At 37.5% G+C, this 23,075-nt stretch overlaps 1 protein-coding gene across 6 annotated transcripts in view; it reads left to right on the top strand.

Annotated features, from left to right (window-relative positions):
• Positions 1-23,075, top strand: part of LOC125243588 (DNA-binding protein SATB1) — a 72,359-nt gene that overhangs the window by 782 nt on the left and 48,502 nt on the right. For 2 of the 6 annotated variants that reach the window (XM_048153355.1, XM_048153353.1), the window contains exons 1-5: positions 1,254-1,671; positions 11,493-11,731; positions 14,014-14,190; positions 16,214-16,340; positions 18,521-18,569. In XM_048153355.1, coding sequence (XP_048009312.1) covers positions 11,521-11,731; positions 14,014-14,190; positions 16,214-16,340; positions 18,521-18,569 — 564 coding nt within the window. In that variant the 5' untranslated portion in view covers positions 1,254-1,671; positions 11,493-11,520. Of the gene's footprint in view, positions 1-1,253; positions 1,672-9,614; positions 10,545-11,492; positions 11,732-14,013; positions 14,191-16,213; positions 16,341-18,520; positions 18,645-23,075 lie in introns of those variants that run through there. The other 4 variants (XM_048153354.1, XM_048153350.1, XM_048153351.1 and 1 more) reach the window with 3 other exon arrangements.

Raw genomic sequence — 23,075 nt, 5'->3', positions numbered from 1 at the left:
TAGATAATAATAAAGCTGTTTGGAAATCTCCTGCTCATCCTAAAAACGTGTAAATTAGTGTCAAATGCAAAGAGCGCTGCTGTTGCAACCAATGCTTTAGATTTTGTGCATGCATTTTGTTTTGTATTAATTCATTCAAAATTTCATTTAAAACTGGCTATCATGTCAAATTTAACATCATTTAACATCATCAAAATGATCACAAATCAACATGTAGATAGCCATTTTTTGCCCTTCATTATGTTTTCTCAGAGACTTGTACTGTCACTTCAGGAGGCTGGTGGTCATGTATGATCTCTCTCTGGTCTGCACCACTCATTCAACGTTTCCTCATGTTGCATCATGTGTGTAAATTCTATATGATCACAATGCATGTAATGAATAAGCATGCTGATATTATTCAGGCTGAGAGAGGACTTTCACACGAGAATATATTAATATTTTTTTTAATTCAAATAGTTTTTCTTTTAAAATCAAAACTTTGTCTTCAGAATCGTTCATTATTTCCTCTTCACCTGAGGAAGCTCTACTGGAAATCTGATGGTATCTCATGTATGTTTTTTACTGTCGAATAAATGTCACGTTAACTCTGGTGTAAAAGCTTTCTAATAACGTGATCTTGTGTCGGATGACTCACATTTGAAAGGATTCATCATCATATCTGGTGCAAAAACTCCTGCAGAGCTGCCTCCAATAGTTTCCTTTTCCGCCTTAAAATATAATATCCATGTGGCGGATCTTTATGTTTTAATCGCGATTAAACAGGTGTTTGAAACAACGGATCAAACTGGAAATGATTAAAAACATCAGAATATCAGAATAAAATAAAACGTGCTGCAAATTACAACTCTATCAGTGTGTATGTAAAAATTAATGATTAAAACGGACAACTCATAAATCAGATCTCGGACGGAAATGATGCAGATTTGTTTTAATTCAATTATACAGGCTAAACCTTTAAAAAAATAACCACCGAAGTGACAAAGTAAGAACAAAATTAATATATGAATTTTATTCAAATTAAAATCAACATCCGCTTCAAATGCGCAGCACCGTTCGCTCTAAATTCAGTCGAATTTCAATGCATAATTTAAGTATAAATGCGCTTTTTATATAAAAATATAAAAATAAAATGTTTTATCAAGATTTAAAAAAAAAAAAAAAAAAAAGTCGCACGACTTGAAGTGTAAACACACCGTGGCTGTGGATGGCAAGTTTTAAATAATTTTATACCGTCCTCCTTCCTGACAATTTTAACATGTGGTGTGTAAATATGAGAATGGTTGAGTGTGAAAGTGGATGAGTCCCTGGAGAGCGCGCGTGGAGACGCGCCGCGCCAAAAATCAAAGTGGGGCAAGAAGACGCGGTGCGCCACAGCTGGCAGATCGTCTTATGTCGACGGGGAGGGGCGGTTCGTTTACCTGACACCCCTCTCATCGAGCTCGAACCCTCCCCCTTCTCTCGCGCTTCTATCCCGCACCGCAGCCCACGTTGCGCGCAGTCCGTGCGCTCCCAACTTCAGCGGAACGCGCAGGGACACCTCCATCTCCATCAGCGAGCACAGCTGTGGACGCGCGCCGGCTTTGGATCTCTCAGCGCGGGGACGAAGTTAAACGAGCGTTCGCAACTTTTGGATGGAAATCATTCGAGGAGATTGCTAACTTGTCTAAGGTATTGTAGTATTTCCTTTCGTTCTCTGGTGTGTCTGAGCATCTGCTCCGCTGCTGTATATTTAGCGAGCAGTCAGATCTCTCTTATCAATAGATAAACAATTGATAATGAGCGGAGGAAAATCAGACTTTCAGGTTGCATTGATGTGTGTATCTCTAAATGGAAGGAGAAGTTCATTTTTAATAGTGTCCTGACAGATGCAATGATTTAGAAGTGTGTTTTAAACACAAATCAGAGGTCAGGATTGTGTGTAGCACTATTAATGACAAATGCATGGGTGCATAAGATCTAAATAGGAAAAAAAGAAGGAGGAAAAAATCCCATTTTATGGAGTCAAGAGGCAGACATGCTCCTAAATAAGATGAAATGACTAATAGAACTAAATGTTTCTAAATAAAGCCCACCCTGCAGAGAATCACATCACACTGTGTGTTTTCTGTTTCGGTGGGCTGGTGTGATGGATAAGTTATATATCAGGAGTTTTACACTTTCAACATAGTGATGTTTACAGTTGCAAACGTGAGACGTGTTTACATGCATTTGCATGCAGAGAAAAAAAGGCGAGCAGATTCAGATGCATATTCAAGTGCAGTAATGTTTTAATGAAATGTATTTATAATATTAAGTTAAAAGTCAAATGCACGTAAAAAAAAATTTTTTAGTTGATTACCTGGTTGCCTTAAAATTTGAGTTGCGATCGATTTAATCAACAGAGACTTGAAATGTTGTGTTAACCACATTATCTAAGAAAAAAAATGTTATGATAACAAAGCACGAAAATAGTTTTACAGTGTGTTTTTGTGCATTCACTATATATTTGAGTTAATACAATGAAGGCGATTGATTTAATCAACAGAAACTTAAAACATTATGGTATCTGAACTACATTACCTAAGTTGATTTGACAAAAGAAAAAATAATGTTTACAGTATATATTTGAGTTCATTGAAATTAAAAATTCAGAAACTCGAAATATGATATTATCTAAGTTGATCAAATTTTATGATAACAAATCATGAATTACATAAAATCTACTAATCTCAATATATATATATATATATATTTGCTTTGGAGCTTAGCATTAAAAAGAATTGTTCACAACTGAGATGAATGCATTTATTTGCATAATTTTTCAGCCGAATTGCTTGTAGGCACTCTGAACAAATAAAATAAAAACATACAAGTCTGTGTGCTTTTAATGCATATCTACTGCTCTTGATTGCCAATTATATGGGGTGTGATAGAATAAATTATATTACAAAGTGCTTCGTTTAAATTCACGTACATTACTGTTATGGTTATGTGTGGCAAGCATACATTACTATTATTATGCTGCAGTTCTGCGATGATGTGTTGATGAAGGAAGTGCACATGATCTCATGAAGATGTTCACAGTTACTCGTGGGCAAGAAGGTGCTGCTGTCCGCAGATGATATTAATTAAAAAGTCGACCGTGTGGAATCGAATCGAGGTGCAGTAACCTGAAAATGAAAATGAGATGACAAAAAGTGTGTCAGAGTATATCTGATCCCTCATTAGGAGGTCACTGTGGTGAAAACGAGGTTATTCTTCTTGAGATTACTCTCAGCCCCTTAAGTTATCTGGGGTAGAATTAGTGTGGTTGATCTGGTCAGTGTTTCTCAGAATAGAGCTCGTGAGCTTTTCCTGCCAGCGTCAGGTTTGCTTCTTGTAAGTGCTGTTTGACATCAAAGTCGCTGCTATTATGCAGGTTTCTCTCATTCTTACATCTTGTTGACGATGTGACGTTGAGAAGTACAGTCTGCCGATGTGAAACCGTGTGGGCCCTCTTGATGTCAACCTGAAAGTTGTTAACCATTTTTCACTGGCATCGCTTAACCCCATTTCCACGGCCGGTTGTCGAGATGCTCTCCTGCACCTCTGATATCTGTGTCCCAAATCTTTCGGCGTGCTCAGATGCAGATGCTTGTTTAAAAAGCATCCTCTCGCGTTCTCCCGCCAGACTCGCTAAGGCCTCGAACGCGTCGAGCTGCGAATAGCAACAGGATGTCAGAGTAGGTGATGTATCGTAAAGACCAGAGTTGCATCTTTGTCAGGGAGAAGCACACGCCGCTCGCCCTCCCGACCCTCGGAGACCAATTATCCGGCACGCCGCGCCGCTTATTTTCAGCGTGCACCTGAGAGAGTAATCAAGGCGAGTCGTCCTCGATGAATTATTTCCACTCGTCCTGTTGCGAGTGACAGCGATCAAGGAAATTCCTGAAGAACTTCTTGGTTGGTCTCTCAGCATTAATCGTCCTCACCACGAACGCTAGGATGAAATAACAGCTCAGCAAAGAGAAGAATTATACTTGTGGTTAGAGCACGGTAAATACCTGTTTAGCTGCCAGCGTATGCATTTATTAGACTGTCGCCAGCAAATAAGAGGTCTGTCTCGTTTTTTAATATGCGGCTGCTCGGAGATTCCACCCTGTTTTCTAATAGTTAGGAAAGGTAACAATGAATCAGAGACTTTTGATGACAAGCTCAAACCAGTTTGGGGGAGAAAAAAGAAGAAAGGAAAATTAAGGATTGTTTGTGCATACTTGGGCTCTGAGTCAAGCATGCAACTGGAAAATAATTTAGCAACTTTTTTCCCTAAATCATTTGCATACATCAGTGCTAAAATCCGCATCTCGTGTTTGATTCCTCAAGCGCCGACTCTTATTTTTCACGTACGCTTTTATCTGGCTTTGAGAATCGCTGCCGGATCTCTTTTAAGAGGACAAAGCGTCAAAAGTGCGTCATGTTGATTTGGTCATGCTCGGGCTAAATGACATTTGTGCAAAATCAGAAGAGCACTAATAGAACCGTCACTAATAGAATTTGAAATGCGCACCCGGAGCCACCTTAAACCTTGCAAAATTTCGCATAACCTAAATTTAGACACTCCATATGTTTTGATCTGATGTTATTGTCTGCTATTTCTATGCTTGTCGTTATCCGATCTGTGTAGGTTTTCTCGAATCCTTTGTTCTGGTAAGACGACACAAAGAAAGCAGTATGTATCAGAGGAATGCACATACTGCAAAAGATCAGGGTTTTAATACCCACCCACATACTCGCAAGAAACAATTAAAGAAGATACTCTCTTTTACAGTACACACACACACACACATATGCACTTATAGAGATTTGGAGGGACGCAGATTAACGCCATGCAAATCTTTGCCTTTGCAGTGTAGTTGACTGAAAAGAAGCAAGGGCTTTCGTTTGTTGCTTTGATTTGTCGTGCACACATGTAGAGAGAGAGAGAGAAACACTGAAAAGAGAGGGAAGAGGTGTGTTGATAAAAGGCTCTTATTTTATGCATAACTTAAGGTGCACATTTTATGACCACCACAAAACTCTCGCATTCAGTTTGTTGCATTTAACGGCCTGTGTGGAATATCTGCATCATATCGCGCTCATTTTGATAGATGAAAGCGTAGTAAAACGAGCTGGAAAAGTTCTGGACAAAGAGCTTCACAGCGCCTAACTTTATTAATTGTTGATACGTCGCAATCCACGAGGCAGAAATTAGAGGGCTAATTATTTGATCATGTGACGCTGCCCCACTGCAGTGACAGAAAAGTAATTTCCCGGGCCTTGAAACTGATCTCTCTTGATTGTTAGATGAAGGATTTGTTTTATAATTCGATAAACAAGCGATAAAGAGCCTCTCTCTCTAGTAATTGTTTTTAAATAATTAATACGGATTCCTTCGGGAGTCTCAAAGAGCAGGGTCTTTTCTTTTTTTGTTGCCGTTCGGTTGTCTGCGGCTGGACTTTAGGATCCCGCAAAAGCTCTTCAGTGATTTAAAAGTCTGGCTCACTTTATTTGGCAGGTGTTCAGATGTGAGGAAGCCACAGGAGGACTTTTACAGTCCACACAGTGCGCACTAGACAGAAATTACTGTTCACTATGAGTTTGCTCTGTTTTTGTCAGTGCATGTGATTGTAAAACGCTTTAGTCTAAAGTCCCTCGTGGAAAGTCTGTTTCTGCCGTTTTTTATTATTATTAATGTTTTTTATTTAATACGAGTCATGAGAGTTGTGCACAGTCAACCACAAACTACTGTATTAATGTGCTCCTCTATTCTGTCTCAAATGTGCCAGCGACCGATATTTCGAGACTGTAATGAGTTCCACGTTTTCGTGTTTCCAGGAAATGTTTGTTTTGAATGCTTCTAATGGAGATTTGTACACTGCCCGTTTGCCTGCGCATTGATTCGGTGTCTGTGTTCGGTATGTGGTGGGCACTGATGACTTACCCCATGCTGTTTGTGTTATCAAACTGCCGAGATGCTCTTGGCTCTGATTTATAACACTACCTCAAATAATCTTGTTAATGCACATTTAACATTGCGGAAGTGGCAAGCACATAGACTAAACAACACCTACGCGCGTGAGCATTCAGAATAGCACTGGTGAAGTGTGCCGAGCGATAAACTGCCTCCAGTGCAGCTGAAGAGAGGAAGACCGCACTGTCTTGTTGTCATGAGGGATTCTAACTTTGGATGCACGCTTACACGTACAGTGTCACTATTCTGGGATAAATGGGGAAAAGGCTAAATAAACAACGAAACCACCTCTGGGGTCCTACTTCCTAGTCAAAATAAAACTGTTTTTTGTTTGAAACAAAAAATGACCAAATATTTAATGTGATGACATATCAAATGAAGCTACTCGTGCATCTCAAATTCAGAAACCCAAGAAGTCTTAGATAAAATAGTTTTACACTAGTTTACACCAATAAAAGTCCCAGATGAGGTGGAAACAGCTCCTATTTTACACTCTAAAAAAAATGCTGGGTTAAAAACAACCCAAGTTGGGTTGAAAATGGACAAACCCAGTGATTGGGTTGTTTTAACCCATGCGGTTTGTTTTAAATGCATGCTTTTAACTCAACTTTTGTTTAAAAATGACTATATGTCTGGCTTAAAATGAAACCAAAATAGGTTGGAAATTAAAAATCAGACACATAATTACTAGAGGCAACAATAATAATCAAAAGGTTAACATTTATTAATAAGCAATTTAATAAATGTTTATTATTTAATTATTATTCATTAAACTTAAATAAATGTTCATTTCCAACATATTTTGGGTTCATTTTAAGCAAGAAATACAGTCATTTTTAAACAATACACTGTAAAAAAGAATTGTTGGTTTAACTTAAAAAAATAAGTTACTTGGTTAAATTTTGAGTTCATTGAAATTAAAGATTTGAGTTAATACAATGAAGGCGATTGATTTAACTCAAAATATTATGTTATCTGAACCACATTAATTATTGAAGTCGATTTGACAAAAGAAAAAATGTTGTGATAAGTCATGAAAATGATTTTTTACAATGTAGTTGAGTTAAATAAAACGTTTAACCCAACCGCTGGGTTAAAACAACCTGATCGGTTTGTCCGTTTTCAACCCAACTTGGGTTGTTTTTAACCCAGCATTTTTTAAAGTGTACAGTAATTTTTTTTCCAGTGTTGTTTGTACATGCATTTGTGTGTATAATTATTATATTTTGCATATAAGTTTGCCCTGAGCATGTTGGGGTTTTAAACTCCTCAATTGTGTTTACCCTTCTTTAAATAGGTGAGAGCTGAATTATAACCACAGTTGATCAAATCATTTCTGCTCTGTGAATCTGCATGCCCTTCTGTATGTCAGAGTTGGTGTTGTTGGGCGGTGTGTGTGTGTGTGTGTGTGTGTGTGCCAGGGCTCTTGGCAGTGTCTGCACCTGTTGGCAGCATCAGGACCCTCCTGGCAAGGCCGGCAGAAATTGTGTGATGCTCTTGTACGAGTGCAGAGGAGACTGCAGCCACAGCGCGGCAACATGGCGGCCACTGCGTTCGGCCGGTGTTTCTGTCGGAACGATGCAGCTACACAATCCTTCTGTGGGCCGCTGATGGATTGTGGGAGCAGAAATGTTAAGCGTTGTATTTTCAACGTTGCTACATTCTAAAAAATGCTGGGTTAAAAACAACCCAAGTTGGGTTGAAAATGGACAAACCCAGCAATTGGGTTGTTTTAACCCTGCGGTTGGGTTAAATGTTGCTTTTAATCCAACTATTGTTTAAAAATGACTATATGTCTGGCTTAAAATGAAGTCAAAATAGGTTGGAAATTAAAAATCAGACACATAATTATTAGAGGCAACAATAATAATCAAAAGGTAAACATTTATTAATAAGCAATTTAATTAATTATTCATTAAACATTTTAATAAATGCTAATTTCCAACATATTTTGGGTTCATTTTAAGCGAGTAATTTTTTAACAATAGTTGAGTTAAATAAAACTACCCAGCAGGTTGGGTCAAACATTTAACCCAACCGCTGTCCATTTTCAACCCAACTTGGCATTTTGTAGAGTGTATATTTGAAGTGTGAGACGACAAATTTATTTTAGAAAATAGCCTAATTTTGGAGTTTTGTCTCATTGTGAATCTACTGAATGCATCTCGATTAAGAGATCTGCTGTTGATTCCTCACAGTTGTCGGTATCAGTTTTGGCCTGATCTAAGAGCGTCGCTGTAGCTGCTGCACTGCCCGATGTGTTTCACGAGGACTGACATCTCAACAAATTCACTCTCTTCAAATTCACATCCATGCCGGAAATGTGTTTAGCGCTGTACGAATGACATATCAGATGCATTGATCGTTTAAAAAGTGAACGAAATCATTTACTCGTGTTGAATGCATATGTACTGCGCGATGAAATACTCTTACATTTCCTGTTTGTAACAACAGTGATACTTAATGTTCTAGCGGATTTCATACAGCTTTATCACCTTCAGTTTCATGCCTATACATGTTACACACCCTGCTTTCAAAACTGTAATTAATTATTGGGCCTATTAGTCATTATAATTGCTGATTCTGGCATGGGCATGTGCTTGGAGACTTATAAACCAAAGTCTTTTTTATAATTATTTTTGCAATGAATAAATAGTTTATTACAGTCACATACAGTAGCAGAAACAATGTTGGATAAATATAAATACGGTCATTTTTTGTTTACAATTTAATAATTAGCTTAAATATTGAGTGGTCTAACTCCTACTGGTCATATATTCATTTATTTATTCAGGACACAAGTCAAGCTGAAGTATGTGATGTCAGGTGTGCAGTAATTCACATCTTTTACAATCGTTTTAACCATTCAGGATGTGGCGTTGCTTCCAAACCACCTGTGACCCTTGCACATAATTCTGCCTGACTGTTGTCTATGTGTTTGTGTTTTTATTTATGATAACATAAGTTCAGCGGCTGATAAAATGCTCATGCATGTTGTTGTCTTTGATGGACATCTTTTTTTAAAATAATAATAAAAAAAAAAAAAGATTGAGAATGATTTGTTTCTTGTTTTCATGTAAACATCATTATTGTTTAATAATAATGCATTCAATTGTAAGTCTTTTTATAAGTTAGATCAGAAATAAACGACACCTTTTTATAATTATTTTTAATATTATTATTATTACAAACGTGCATCAGCGTATGCTTATATTTACAGAAATTAGATCTGTGTGTGTGTTTGCTGTCACCTGCACGTGTGTGTGTGCGCGCGCGCGCGTGCGTGTCATGCACCAGCATCACTGACAGATGGCGTGTCCTTTTGCTATAAGAAATATTGTACTCTTGAGGCTCTTTTGCAACTTTTAAAAAACAGAAAATCTGCTATAATATCATCACACTCGTTCACATGATCATTCGCGTTTGCCTCGATTCTACTGATCAACACACACACACACACACACACACATCGGGATCAAAATCCACATTGTGCACAAACAAAGATCGCTTATTTATTTTGCAACAAGAACAAAAAAATGCAACCTAATTTTATAGTGTTCAGCAGAAATTTATGTGCATCCTGTATATGTGTGTGTGTGTGTGTACAGGATGTGTGTGTTATTCAGTAATAAATGCAGAACCGCCTCACTCTAATCAAGCTGATTAAAAATTCCTGCGCGCGTGCAGGCGGAAATCCACCATCATCATCCTCGTTCTCCGGCACTTTTACTTTATTTTCGCCTGCATCCTCCTCCAGGACAGCGGGAGGACCCGAAATCCGTCTTCAATCGCGTCGTTTAGGAGGTTTAGAGATGAGGAGAAGCGGCAGGCAGCGCGGAGAGGGAGGGATGAGCCGATGCAACTCATAATTTAATGGGGACAGAGAGAGAGAGAGAGAGAGAGGGAGAGAGAGAGAGACGAAGAGAGAGAGAGACACACACACAGAAGGGAAACAGAAAGAAAAGGACCGAGCGCGAATGTTACAAATGTAACAAGCGGAAGATACAATGTCGCGCTGACGTGCGTCAGGAATGTTCTCATGCTCTGATGTTTCATTCGACGTTCGAAAGTGTATCGCGCACTTTTAAAGCTGCTTTGGATCCGCATATCGGCTCGAGATGAGACGGCAGGTCGCCGGGGCTTCGTGCTGTTGTTTGGCCAGATGAGAGGCGATTCACGAGCGCTTCTGATCCTATAGGCTCGCGTTGTTCAAGCTCAATGGGATGTGTAGGGAACGCCGATGCTTACTTTTATTTTTTAGCGTATTTTTGCGTACGGAACGGACGGTGGATGTGATGGTAAACTCTATTGAACTCTATAGACTTACCGGTGATCGCATTTAGGATTGATGCATTTTTTTTTTTAATTTTTTATTTTTTTTTAAGTACTTTGCGCTTCGTATCTATGTATTATCCGCTGTAATTCATGTGATCTTAGGCACTGGTGTGGGCGATCTGGAAGTTTTGCATGTTTTAGAATAGAATAACTGACATAAAGCTGAAGTTTGTGCTCCTCCTGCCAAAACTTGAAGTCGCTGTTCATCCACAGCTCTTTATATGCTCGTCTTAAAGTGGTGAGTTCAAGCTGTTTCTTTGTTTTGTGGAATGATTTTAAAGATTTGATTGTTTTTAAATTTTGTGTGTGTGTGTGTGTGATAATTTCATTCCCTTATATACACTTTAAAAATGTAATGTAACGTGTGCATTATCTAGTTTAATAAAATGCCAAAATATTATATGATATGACATCAATCTGCATTAGGTTACAGCAATGAAAGTAATTAAAAGCAATAAAAGTAAGAGTGTTTGCATTGACATGCAAGGTTTTGTTTTTCATTTCTTATTAAATGAACATTAAAAGTGCACACAAAGTTCATCATTTTTATACCTGTTATATTGGTTTTCACATGAAGTCACGTAAGTTCAGCGCTTTGGAATTCATTGTTGCATGTCTCGTGTCTCGTTTGGCCTGTTTGATGAAATCTAACCCCGTCTGTCATGCTGACTGTGAATGCGATGTTGAGACAAGGTGCACGTCCCTTTTCTGGGAATCTTGGATAAGCAATTAAGGGAAACTTTTGGTGTCATTAAATACAAACAGTCGCAACCTGTATTTTACATGGAGACGTGTGTCTTCGCCTCCAATTTAGGCTCTTTAAGAGCCCTCGGTTTTTCTCCAAGAGCTCTGATCCGCTAAATATTTCACAACCCGTCCCTCTTGTTCGTTGTACGGTGCGCTGATCACTGAAGTGGACTCCTCTGCACATTAATGCGACTGTACAAAAACTAGCTTGTTTGCTCTTCACATGGGATTCTGCAGTGGGTTAGACATGCATAATACATGCTCCTAAGAATGGGAACGTGATCGTCGCATGAAACATTGTAAATGCCATGTAACATTAGGCTTGATTTGACATTTCAGTCTGCAACGAAGAGACACAGTTTATGTTCAGATACGGTTCAGTCATCTTTATAACTGTAACTGAACAGTCCTGACGCTTTGCTTTTATTTGTCCCTTCAGGTGACAGCGAGCAGTGGTGCTGAGAATCATGGAGCATCTCAGCGAAACATGCCTGGGGAAGGAGAACTGTGAGATGGTCAACAGTCTGAACGACACCAAGGCCCCTCCGGCCAAACTGGCCCGCCTGGAACAGAACGGAAGCCCGCTCGGCAGGTCTCGTCTGGGCAGCACTGGAGCTAAACTCTCCGGAGTGCCCTTCAAACCCCCTGGACATCATCTGAAGGCCTGCCATAAGAGGGGTGAGTGTGCTTTTTCTTACCGCCGTGTCCTGGGATGAGATTCCAGTGAGGAGCGGTTCATCTGTCCACCTGAACGTCATGTTATGAGAAGAGGTCATTTGGGCTTCTTAATAATTAATCGCATCCAGAAAAAAAGTTTGCGTTTACATAATGTATGTTTGTGTACTTTGCATATTTATTTTGTATTTATAAACGCATATATATGCATGTGTATATATTTAAGAAAAATATAACAATCTTTATCGTTTAAATGATATTGAAATATATACATGTAAATATTTCTTGTATGTGTATATAAATACAAAAATAAACATGCAAAGTACACACACATACGTAAACACAAACTTTTATGCTGAATCCGATTAATCGCGATTAATCGCTAAACAGCCATAGTCCAAATGACTTATTAATGATTAATCGCATCCAGAATAAAAGTTTGTGTTTACGCTATATGTGTGTACTTTGCATATATATAAATTAATATATATATATTTTTTAAGAAAAATATAAAATATAAAAATCAATAAATATTTATATATTTAAATATACATTTAAATATTTCGTAAATACATACATGTGTATATAAATATAAAATAAATATGCAAAGTACACACACATATATTATGTATACAAACTTTTATTTTGGATACGATTAATCGTTAATTCTCATAGGGCTGTGCAATGATTAATCGCGATTAATCACATCCAGAATAAAAGTTTGTGTTTACATAATATATGTGTGTGTACTTTGCATATTTTGTATTTATGAATGCATACATATACATATGATATATATATTGTAGATATAGTATATATTTAAGAAAAATAAAAAATCAATAGAAATATATACATGTATGTGAATATAAATACAAAATAAATACATAAATTATGTAAACGCAAACTTTTATTCTGTATGCGATTAATCGTGATTAATCATTAAACGGCACTAATTTGGACCAATGATATTTCACGATAGGCGGGGCTACTGGATATTTCACCACTCAGAACGTGACTAATAAAATGTTGTGGCCACTGATGGTTAGGATGAAAAACCTTTATCTTGCACCTGGATGAAATGAATCTTGGTTATCTTTATTGTTTGGTGACTTCAATGTTTCAGTGCATTGCTATTTATTTCGCTATGTGTATACATGCATGCATATGTAATATATATATATATATATATATAATATAGCAGTGTGCAATTAAAGGGGATATGTTTTAGCCACAACAACTAGTGTTAGTTATTCACGTTCCTCTGCTCCGTTCTATAGCTCTCTGGGCAACTGTTATTATTATTTATGGGAAACTTTTGCTGAGTGCCTGCTGAACTTTGGTAGCTACTGTATTCATTGTTTTAGCTGAATAATATTTACCATGGGCTTTTCTCAGCTCTCTGGGAACAAAGCGTGTATTGATCTCGAAATGAACCGACACAGCAGTCTTTATTGTTAGATCTTTATCTATTAAAAATGGAAAAGCTTCGATTCAGCACATTCCCTGGCATCTGCTTATGATTACCCTATTTATTGATTGTTTTCCAGAAAAACGGTCGCATTCTTAGGAAACTGCGACTGCGAGGAGCAGAAATATGATTTATTACGATTGCCCAGATAGAAGAGGTTGATATTACCCCCAGCCTGTGTTAAACCCTGTAAAAATAAAGATCCCGAGTCCAAGAGATCATGAAGTTCCTGAAATTTCATCACCGGAGTGTTGCAGCTGGCTGGTATTATGTGATATTTGCACAGTAAACCCGAACACATGACAGCTTTGGACGGAGATTCTTCGTTTTTTTTTCTCCCTGATAGCGGCGCACTGTTTACACAGACGTAAACCTCAAGGCTATACGTGCATTGGGAGCCGCTGCATACGGTGCATCATGGGAAGGGTACTGGGATCTGCCTGAAGAAGTATTCTAATGTGATTTGAGTACCTTAACAATAAATAAAGCGCTAAAGCCCTAACCTTTTTTATTGCGCTAACATGTTTAAATAGCAGAGCTTTTTGGTTGCTCGTGATCTTATTATGCATGTTACAATGCTGCTTTATTTATAGCGGATTATAATCGATTGATAATTTGAGGTTGCATGCTTACACAAATGTAACTATTCCTATTGCTCATGTTTGGGGTTAGGGGTTTTTCAAAATTGCAACACAACACCTTGCATCTTCCTTGAGCAAATGCACACTTTATTTTTAGCCTGATTAGCATTTTTGACCGAATATGCAACACTCTGTGCGACGGTGAAGTGTAAAGCGTGCTCTCTTGTTTCTGCTAGGTAACATGCTGCCGGTGTTTTGTGTGGTGGAGCACTACGAGAGCCCCATCGAGTTCGACAGCAAAGAGGAACATGCTGAGTTCGTTCTGGTCAGGAAGGACATGCTCTTCAACCAGCTCATCGAGATGGCTCTGCTCTCCCTGGGCTACTCGCACAGTTCGGCTGCGCAGGCTAAAGGTACGGCGTGCTTTCGTTTCTATTCCTCCAGAACATGCACTTGATTTTTTTTTTTTTTTTGCTTTTAGATCAGAATCATGAGTCATAGAACGCCAGGCAGATGCTCTGATATTTTTGGAGGCTATTTTTGTAGTGATTTGTTGGCTGTGTTCTGGTAGCGCACGCACGGTTTTGCTCGGGCTGACCTGATGCCGAGGTCAGGGGGGTTGTGGGTAGAGGCAGGAACACACAGGTGCACCTCCTGCTCTCTGTAATCACACTTTTCTCAATGGGAACGAGTGTGGAGGTGGGCCTGCGGCTTCTAATTGCTCGCTTTATGGAGTTGGGGGCTATTTTAAGAGCTGTAGCCTTCAGCCTGTAATTTATCGCAGGCTGTCCATCATAATTTCTTTTTTTTTTGGATCTTGGTTTTTCTTGTTACTCATTTAGTGCTGGTCGAAAGACAACATAGGGCTGAGAAATGCATCTTTTCAACCCCATACTAATACTGGTATTAACATAACAATAAACTTTAGAAAAACCACAGCTCTGTTCCACAACATGGTGAGAGTTCACAACATAAGTACTGTTCAAAAGTTTTTTTTTTTTAAGAAATGAATACTTTTATTCAGCAAGGATGCATTAAAATTATCGAAATTGAAGCAGTTCTTTTGGACTTTCTATTTATAAAATAATCCTGAGAAAAGTTTGACTGTTTTCAACATTGATAATAATCATAAATGTTTCTTGAGCAGCAAATCACCATATTATAATGATTTCTGAAGGATCATGTGACACTGAAGACTGGAGTAATGATGCTGAAAATTCAGCTTTGATCACAGGAATAAATTGCACTTTACTATATATTCATATAGAAAAGAGTTATTTTAAATTATAATAATTTTTCACAATATTTCTGATTTTTCTGTATTTTTAATCAAATAAATGCAACCTTGGTGAGCAGAAGAGTCTTTCAAAAACATTAAAACTCCTCACCAACCTTTAAATTGTGTTGTATAAAAACAAATATTGGTTAAAATTGTCAATCTTAAATGGATTTCGGCATTACATATGTATATTTTTGCATATTTATAAAATGTAGTTTACTAGGTTTTGAGGTTTGGACATTACTTCGATGGTAATACCATAGCATTTTTTATTATTATGTTGAATATGGTTATTAAATGGCACATATCAAGTATGAGTGTCACTGTTTCTGAACTCCCTGAAACGCCTCCATTTTAGTCTTGAGTTTTCTTCCAGGAACGAACACGCCACAATATTCCTTATTTAAATAATTCATACGCAGAATAAAGGGGCGGGGCCTGGTTGAGTTAGTTAGTAGTGTGTTGAAACTGGTGGTTATGGTAAGGGGCGGGACACTCAAAGCACTCGACCAATCACAACACACTGCTCCAGCCGACCAATCAGAGCACATTGTGCTTTCAGAAGGAGGGGCTTCATAGAGACAGAAACTAAACCGAGCGTTACTGACAGCATGGGAAGAGAGGAGCTGCAACAATGCTCGATGTAACTAAGAGATTCGTCGAATAAAACGTGAGTTTTGGCGCAAGTCCAGAACTCAGTCACTGATAAACTCACGCTGTTTGATTGACAGCTCCAGTGATTGTAAAGGGAGCCGTTCTTTGATTGCTTTCTATATATAATTTAATCACAGTTTAAATAACAGATTATTTTCATCCTAATAAGAGAAATAAGAGTGAAGTTGAGCATTTAGTCACTGGTTTGATTCACTGACACACAGACAAAGATCATCTCTCACAACACACGGCTCCAGCCGACCAATCAGAGCACATTGTGCTTTCAGAAGGAGGGGCTTCATAGAGACAGGAACTAAACAGAGCGTTACTGACAGACTGGAAAGAGAGGAGCTGCAAAAATGGAGAATATGAGGAAAATAATGCATGCAAACCTGTTCTAGTGCAGCCCAAAAATGAAATCAACACTTTTTAAAAGGCTTTTATTCCTGTGTGCTGTCATGTGTGAGTGTCTGCCTGTGGTAAATCTTGTTTCCTCACCACAGGTCTGATTCAGGTGGGCAAGTGGAACCCCGTGCCTCTTTCCTACGTGACGGATGCACCCGACGCCACAGTGGCGGACATGTTACAGGATGTGTACCATGTGGTCACGCTGAAAATCCAGCTACACAGGTCAGTGTTTCCCATGTACTGTACCCACAACAGTGCCGCCACAAACAGTGCTGTTTTTTTTCCCCCCACAAGCCACTGCTGTGGGCACACACACAGACACACCTCTTCCTTTTTTCTGTAGACATCCATGTATATCTGTCTGTCTCAGTCTGTCTGGTCTCCAGAGGCTCTGTGGCTGTCTCACACTTTAAGGTGTGCTGGATCCGATCGCTCCTTCTCTTTGTGTGTCTATGTGCAAACATGGATGTGTTAATTGCACATTACAGCAGTACTACTGCTCATCCAATTACTCCAAAGAACTATGAAACCTTCAGTATTGCGCTTTTTAATTCAAGATTCAAGCCTTTTATACGAGATAAATTCGAGGAGGTGTATTTGAAGGTGTCATGTGTCATCACTAGCATTATCAAATGGAAAGTTAAAGGGGTCATGAACTGCATTGTTTTATAATGTTTCCTGGGGTGCACTTATAATGTTAGTATGCTTTTTACATCAAAAATTGTCATAATTTAGAAATAAAATTACCCTGATTTTAGTGCTTTGATTTGAACGCTCTGTTTTAAGGGGCGTGTCTGCTGTGAGACTTCAGTGTAAACGCCCACTGCTGTGATTGGCTGACATCTTTGCATATGAAATAGCTCAGTATTACTCTCTTGAAAACTTTTAGCACCTTTTTACTATTACAGCTCTCAAGGTTAACTAATCGTTAAAAAAGTGTTGATTATAGCATTACATTTAGATCTGTGGCATTATATTTAGATCGTGGCATGAAAGGTTGCAGTGATGAACATTGAAAGCAGTGATCTCGTCAATTTCTGCACACTAACGAATGCTTTCATCATAACTAACAGTGACGTAACTAAGAGTTTCGTTGAGTAAAATGGGAGTTTTGGCGCGAGTCCAGAACTCAGTCACTGATAAACTCACGCTGTTTGATTGACAGCTCCAGCGATTGTTAAGGGAGCGTTCTTTGAACACTTTCTGTATATAATTTAATCACCATTTAAATAACAGATTATTTTCATCCTACTAAGAGAAACAAGGTGAAGTTGAGCGTTTAGTCGCTGGTTTGATTTACTGACACACAGACAAAGATCATCTGACTGTACATGAATCATTAATATCAGATCAGGCATTAGAATGAACACAGTTACTGACATGTTGTTGCATTACTGTCGTAAAAGTCTGTTTGCACCGAAATGCGATTGATTTACCAAAGAATCCACAGTGAAATGTACCGAATACAAATAAATAAAGCTCAACTGAAAATAAATAACCATATTCCTGCATTAGGATCCTTTGAAAGGTAATGTTATTTTAGTCCTGTATCGCTCTTCTCTCCTCCTCATCTCACTGACACACCAGTGGGCGGGGCTAACGTTACAATGATGAAGTAGGCGTTGATTTCTTCTGTGGAGGCGGAGTTTCACCTATCTATAGACGCATTACGGGACGAGTCGTTCACTGGGCCTGTGTCAGTAAACTTACAGGATATTCTTACAGTACGATGACCTCAAGGAAAAGTTGATTTCTCAGTTCATGACCCCTTTTGCAGTTCCGTTTTGTGACGCTGGTGGTGCGGAAATGACACTCCTCATCCTTAATTTGCATTGCATTCTGGCATCGAACATCTCTGAATGTTTTTTTTTGCATGGGGGTGTTGCGATATTTACTTGGCAGCTTGCCGTTTTTTGCGTCCTATTGAACAAGCGTTCATTAATGACACCCTGAATGCAGCTGTGTTGATTTGGTCGTGCATTTCTTTTTTTTCCCAGAACACACATACATATGGATAAAGTATTTAGATGCAGGTCCTTTTTTAATGCATCTAGCATCTAAATCTATCTGGAAACACCTTAAATTGTTTTAGCAAGCACATGAAGGCAGGAAGGTAGAAGTAACGTGAAATAATAGTCGCCGCATGCAGCTGATGTATAATTCATGCATCAATACAGCAGATGTGTTGTATAAAGTAATTAACTAATCAGAACAATCAGGAGAGAGAGAGAGAGAGAGGGAGAGAGAGACTCCAGATGCATCTGCTTCATGCGCCAAATGAAATCTGTCTGTCTTAGAGGGACGCTTGCAGCAGAAAAGCAAAGCCCAGTGCTCACTGTCCTCTCCCTCTCTTTTTTTCTCTTTCCATCTCTCAATCTCTCTTGTTCTATCCCTTCCTGCAGTTGTCCTAAACTGGAAGACCTTCCTCCAGAGCAGTGGACCCACTCTACAGTAAGAAATGCGCTCAAGGAGTTACTCAAAGACATGAACCAGAGCTCTCTGGCAAAAGAATGTCCCTTATCACAGGTGCTGGAGCCTTCCACGTCTAGTTGCCAAGATTGCAAGTGTCCCTTTTCAAATGCCCAGAGTTTGATAGAGTGGAAATGAACAGAATTGCCATAGAAATCCAAATCAATAGCCATTGTCATACTCGTAGATTAATGCACTTTATTTTGATGCTGTTGCAGCAGTGCTGGCTGTTGTGAATGCGAGTATTGTTGGGTAAACAATGGGCAAACCACAATGATCTTGATAATGCATTACAAGCTGTGAACTGTTATGGGTGAATCTCACGAAACCTGTCACCATGTCATTTTTAACCTAAAATTCCAAAGAAAGAATTGTGTTGTGCTTATAGAAAGCCTTCATTTGCATTTTCATTTGCACTTATTTTAATGACCGTTATGCAGCTCAAATTCTCATTACCGCAATGCAAAACTTTATACAGAATTGTAGTAGTATTTTCTTACAGTGTTCATACTGCGCTTTTTATTTAATTTTATTTATGCTGATTTAAAAGAAGTAAAAAAAAAATACTGTATTACTATGAAAATCCCACCAGAATTACTTTTTGCAAACAATTATTTTAAAAAAAGTGAGACGTAAAACAGCCAGGCTATTACCGTAATGAGGGGGAAAATAAATAAATAAATAAATAAAAAGCGCAGTATTTGTGTTATATTTTAATATTTTTTTTCTTAATCAAATTTTTTTTAAATACATACAATTTAAATTAAAATTATTTTTTTAAATGAGGCCATAAAATTATATATATATATATATATATATATATATATATATATATATATATATATATATATATATATATATATATATATTTTTTTTTTTTTTTTTTTTTTTTAATGTTTCAAAAAAATTCATTAAAAAAAGAAAAAAAAAAATATATATATATATATATATTTATATATATATAAATAAATATATATATATATATATATATATATATATATATATATATATATATATATATATATATATTACATTTTTTTTTCAATTTTTATATATATATATATATATATATATATATATATATATATATATATATATATATATATATATATATATATATATATATAAAAAAATGAAAAAATGTTTTTTTTTATTTTATTTTTTTTTTTTTTTATGAAGCCCATTTTTAGGACTATTTTTCCAGACTATTACAGTAATGAGGGAAAAAAAAAAAAAAAAAAAAAATATATATATATATATATATATATATATATATATATATATATTTCTTTTATATATTTCTTGATTTTGAGGTTAAATGTGATCTAGACACATTTTCCAGAGATTCACCCTTTTTAAATAAGCAGAGCTGCTGTTTAAATGCTTAAGGGAAGACGAGTGTTTCAGCTTGTGTGTTGGCACAATCGTAGTGCGTTTCATCTCAGGGAAGCCCGTTCTTTACCTGCAGGTGTGTGTGTGGTGGTGTAAAGAGTCCCAGGGTGCTGTTCAGGCAGCGCAGGGGCTGGGCCGCTCCACATCTCTCTAATCACTCTGTTTACAGTCCATATGTGAGCTATTCCCACTGAGCAGCGGCCCGGTACTTACACTGAATTAGAGTCCGCTCGCATGCTGTAGGCTGGGCGGCCGGCGTGTGCTGCAATCTTCGGGGGAGGGGGGAGTTTTCTGCTTTTCTTGTTTCCAGGATGCTTCATCATGCTAGGCTCGTCTTTGGTAGGTAACCTAGTAGAAGTGACCTTTTTTTCAGGTGAACGGTCGTGCTGTTGAACAGGAAGAGTAGGAGAGATTGGGCCGATTTAAGAGCGAACGCCAACTTTTATAGGATTAGTGTCTCCTTGATACTCCGAACGGTAATCCCTGCTCTCGAAAAGGTTAATGAATGGAGAATTAGGAGAAGTACGCCACTTTGGAGAATGGTTAGCAGAATGAAAGGGGATGTGAATGGAGTGTTTGTTGCATGTTTAGGTTTATGCAGTTGCAGGAGAACTGGTGAGCTGTCTTTATGACTAGTTGGCTAATCATTACTAAAGAAGCTTTATATAAATGTGTTGATTTGAGGGTCCATCATACAGCAACCAGGCTTGCTTATTAGTACTGTTCACGTGGGATGTGTTTTTGTGCACTTTTCAAAGTTGAAGTACTTTTAATTTGACTTAAATGCGACACTCATTCTGCAAGAAGCTGAGAAAAATCTGAAAAAAACAAAACTGAGAAATGATAATGACGAAAAAATTAATATTATGCGTGAATGTACGTGCTTTCCCATGACTCATTGTCTACGGTTTATTGTATAATTACTGTAAAGCGTCCTTGTGCTCTGGAAAGGTGATATTAAATTGTTGTATTTTTTTTATTTGTATTTTTTTAATTAATTTGAGGAATTTTGAAACTTCTCAGAAGGTCAACACGCTAAAACTTTTTATAATAAAAAATACATTCATCCCCTCTTAAGTGCAGTGCTATACATATTAAACATACATTTTTAAATCATATTTATGTTAGGAATTTTAATGTCAGTATTATTTTTGTTGCAGCAGAGATGAATTTAGAAACTTCCCAAAGACAACATGCTAAAACTTTTGAAATTAAAATATTTTTTTTATTATAATATTGTTAATAGTATTTACATTAATATTAATTTTTAATTTTAGTATTAATTATTTGTGGGATGAATTTAGCAACTTCTCAGGAAGTCAAGATGCTAAAACTTTTATTAATAAATATATAAAATATAATAAATATAAAATATTTATAAAAGTTTGTGGACATGCTAAAATTTATTTAAAAAAAAAATAAATAAATAAATAAATATAATATATATATATATATATATATATATATATATATATATATATATATATATATATATATATATATATATATATATATATATATATATATATATATATTTTTTTTTTTTTTTTTTTTTTTTATAAATTTTAGCATGTCCACAAACTTTTATTTGCATTTCAGACCTCCAAAATACTGTTGTTGTGTAAATGAACAATGAAAATATAAATGAAATTCCATTTCTAGTTGTAATGTTGTCTTGTAAATGCCCCTAAGTTTAATGGACATGCTGAAATTCATGAAAAAAATAATCTAAAAGTTAAAAACAAAATGGACAAACTCACCAGTTGTCCTCACTAATTGACTAGTTAATTGTTGCATGATTAATTGACCATCCTGACCCATTCCTAGTTCCTTCCCCCTAGATAAAAAACAAAAAACAATTAAAAAAAATAAACATGGTTTTGTTTTCAGCACAATATAATGCGACCGCCGTCAGGCCGATTTCTCGTGCGCCGCTAAAGAAAGGAGAAAAGTAAATTGCTCCGGCAGGTTTGTGCGAGGCCCCTCCCGCTCATCAGCCGTCTTTCAGCACACGTATGTTTCCCTGTGATCAAACTTAACCCCTGTGTCCCCTCAGACGACCGCAACAAAAGAGCTCCCCACCCACCCCGTGCCCTGAAAGAGCAGCTGTGTAGTTGCATAGCAGCAAATAGCCATCAAATGCCATCTCTGCGGGCTGAGCTCGGGTTTGACGTGAGCTTTTCTCATGGTTTGGACGAAAAAGAAGCTCTAATTAAGACGTTTAAAAGAAAAATGAAAAGGACGGGGAATAATGCGAACAGTCTCTCCCCAGGGAGACCAAAAGATGCCACGTAAGAAGGAAGTGCCTGACTAGATCCGGAGCATTTCTATGCGACTCTCCCGTGACGGAAAGTCAAATAGATGGTTTAGGTCGATAGCGGCGTGACAGACTTCCTGGGCGCTCTGATAAGGCCTCTCGATGGTTATCTTTTAAAGAGGCTTGTCCCATTACCTGTTGATGGCTCCTGGCGCTCGGTACGCCGAGGTGTTTATCTGCATGGTTTGTGGTGGTGTACAGAGCTCGGGAGATGTGCGGCGTGAGACCGAGTGATTAATGAACGCAGCTTTTCGCAACATCTGTGTCAACTGTACTCAATATGAGCCTCAGAATAGTAGATCTCAAACAGATCTTTGATGATTCATCGTGGGTAATTTTGTTCCTCCTCTATTGTTAGATGTTGATTTTGTTTGTTAGCTCTCTTCCACCGTGACTGTTGTTTCAGATCAACGATAAAAGAGGCTGTGACATTTAAAACGCCTGAACGTGACCTCCTCCTATCTGCTGCATATTCCGCTCTTCCTTTTGGAGATGGTCTTCTTCTCCTCATCTTGGATACCGTTATACACTTTTCATTTCTACAGCAGCATGAGCTTTGGCAGTAAAGGTTAATAGTCCTTCTCGAGCGTACACAGCGATGTGTTTTTGGTGAGCGGTTAACTGGCTGCTCCTGCTGAACTGTGCACCTGTTCGTGGAAAAAAAAAAAGCTTCCAAATGGGATTTTCAGCCTGATTCTGTTGGAGAACCTTTTAAAATTCCATATAGTGCCGTAGTGACATCATATGGAACTTAAAGAGGTTCTGTTTTCATTCACATT

The sequence above is a fragment of the Megalobrama amblycephala genome, linkage group LG13 (genome assembly GCF_018812025.1).
Source record: "Megalobrama amblycephala isolate DHTTF-2021 linkage group LG13, ASM1881202v1, whole genome shotgun sequence".
Classification (NCBI taxonomy): domain Eukaryota; kingdom Metazoa; phylum Chordata; class Actinopteri; order Cypriniformes; family Xenocyprididae; genus Megalobrama; species Megalobrama amblycephala.
Note: the sequence above shows the minus strand (reverse complement) of the source record. Positions and strands in the feature narration are given on the sequence as shown.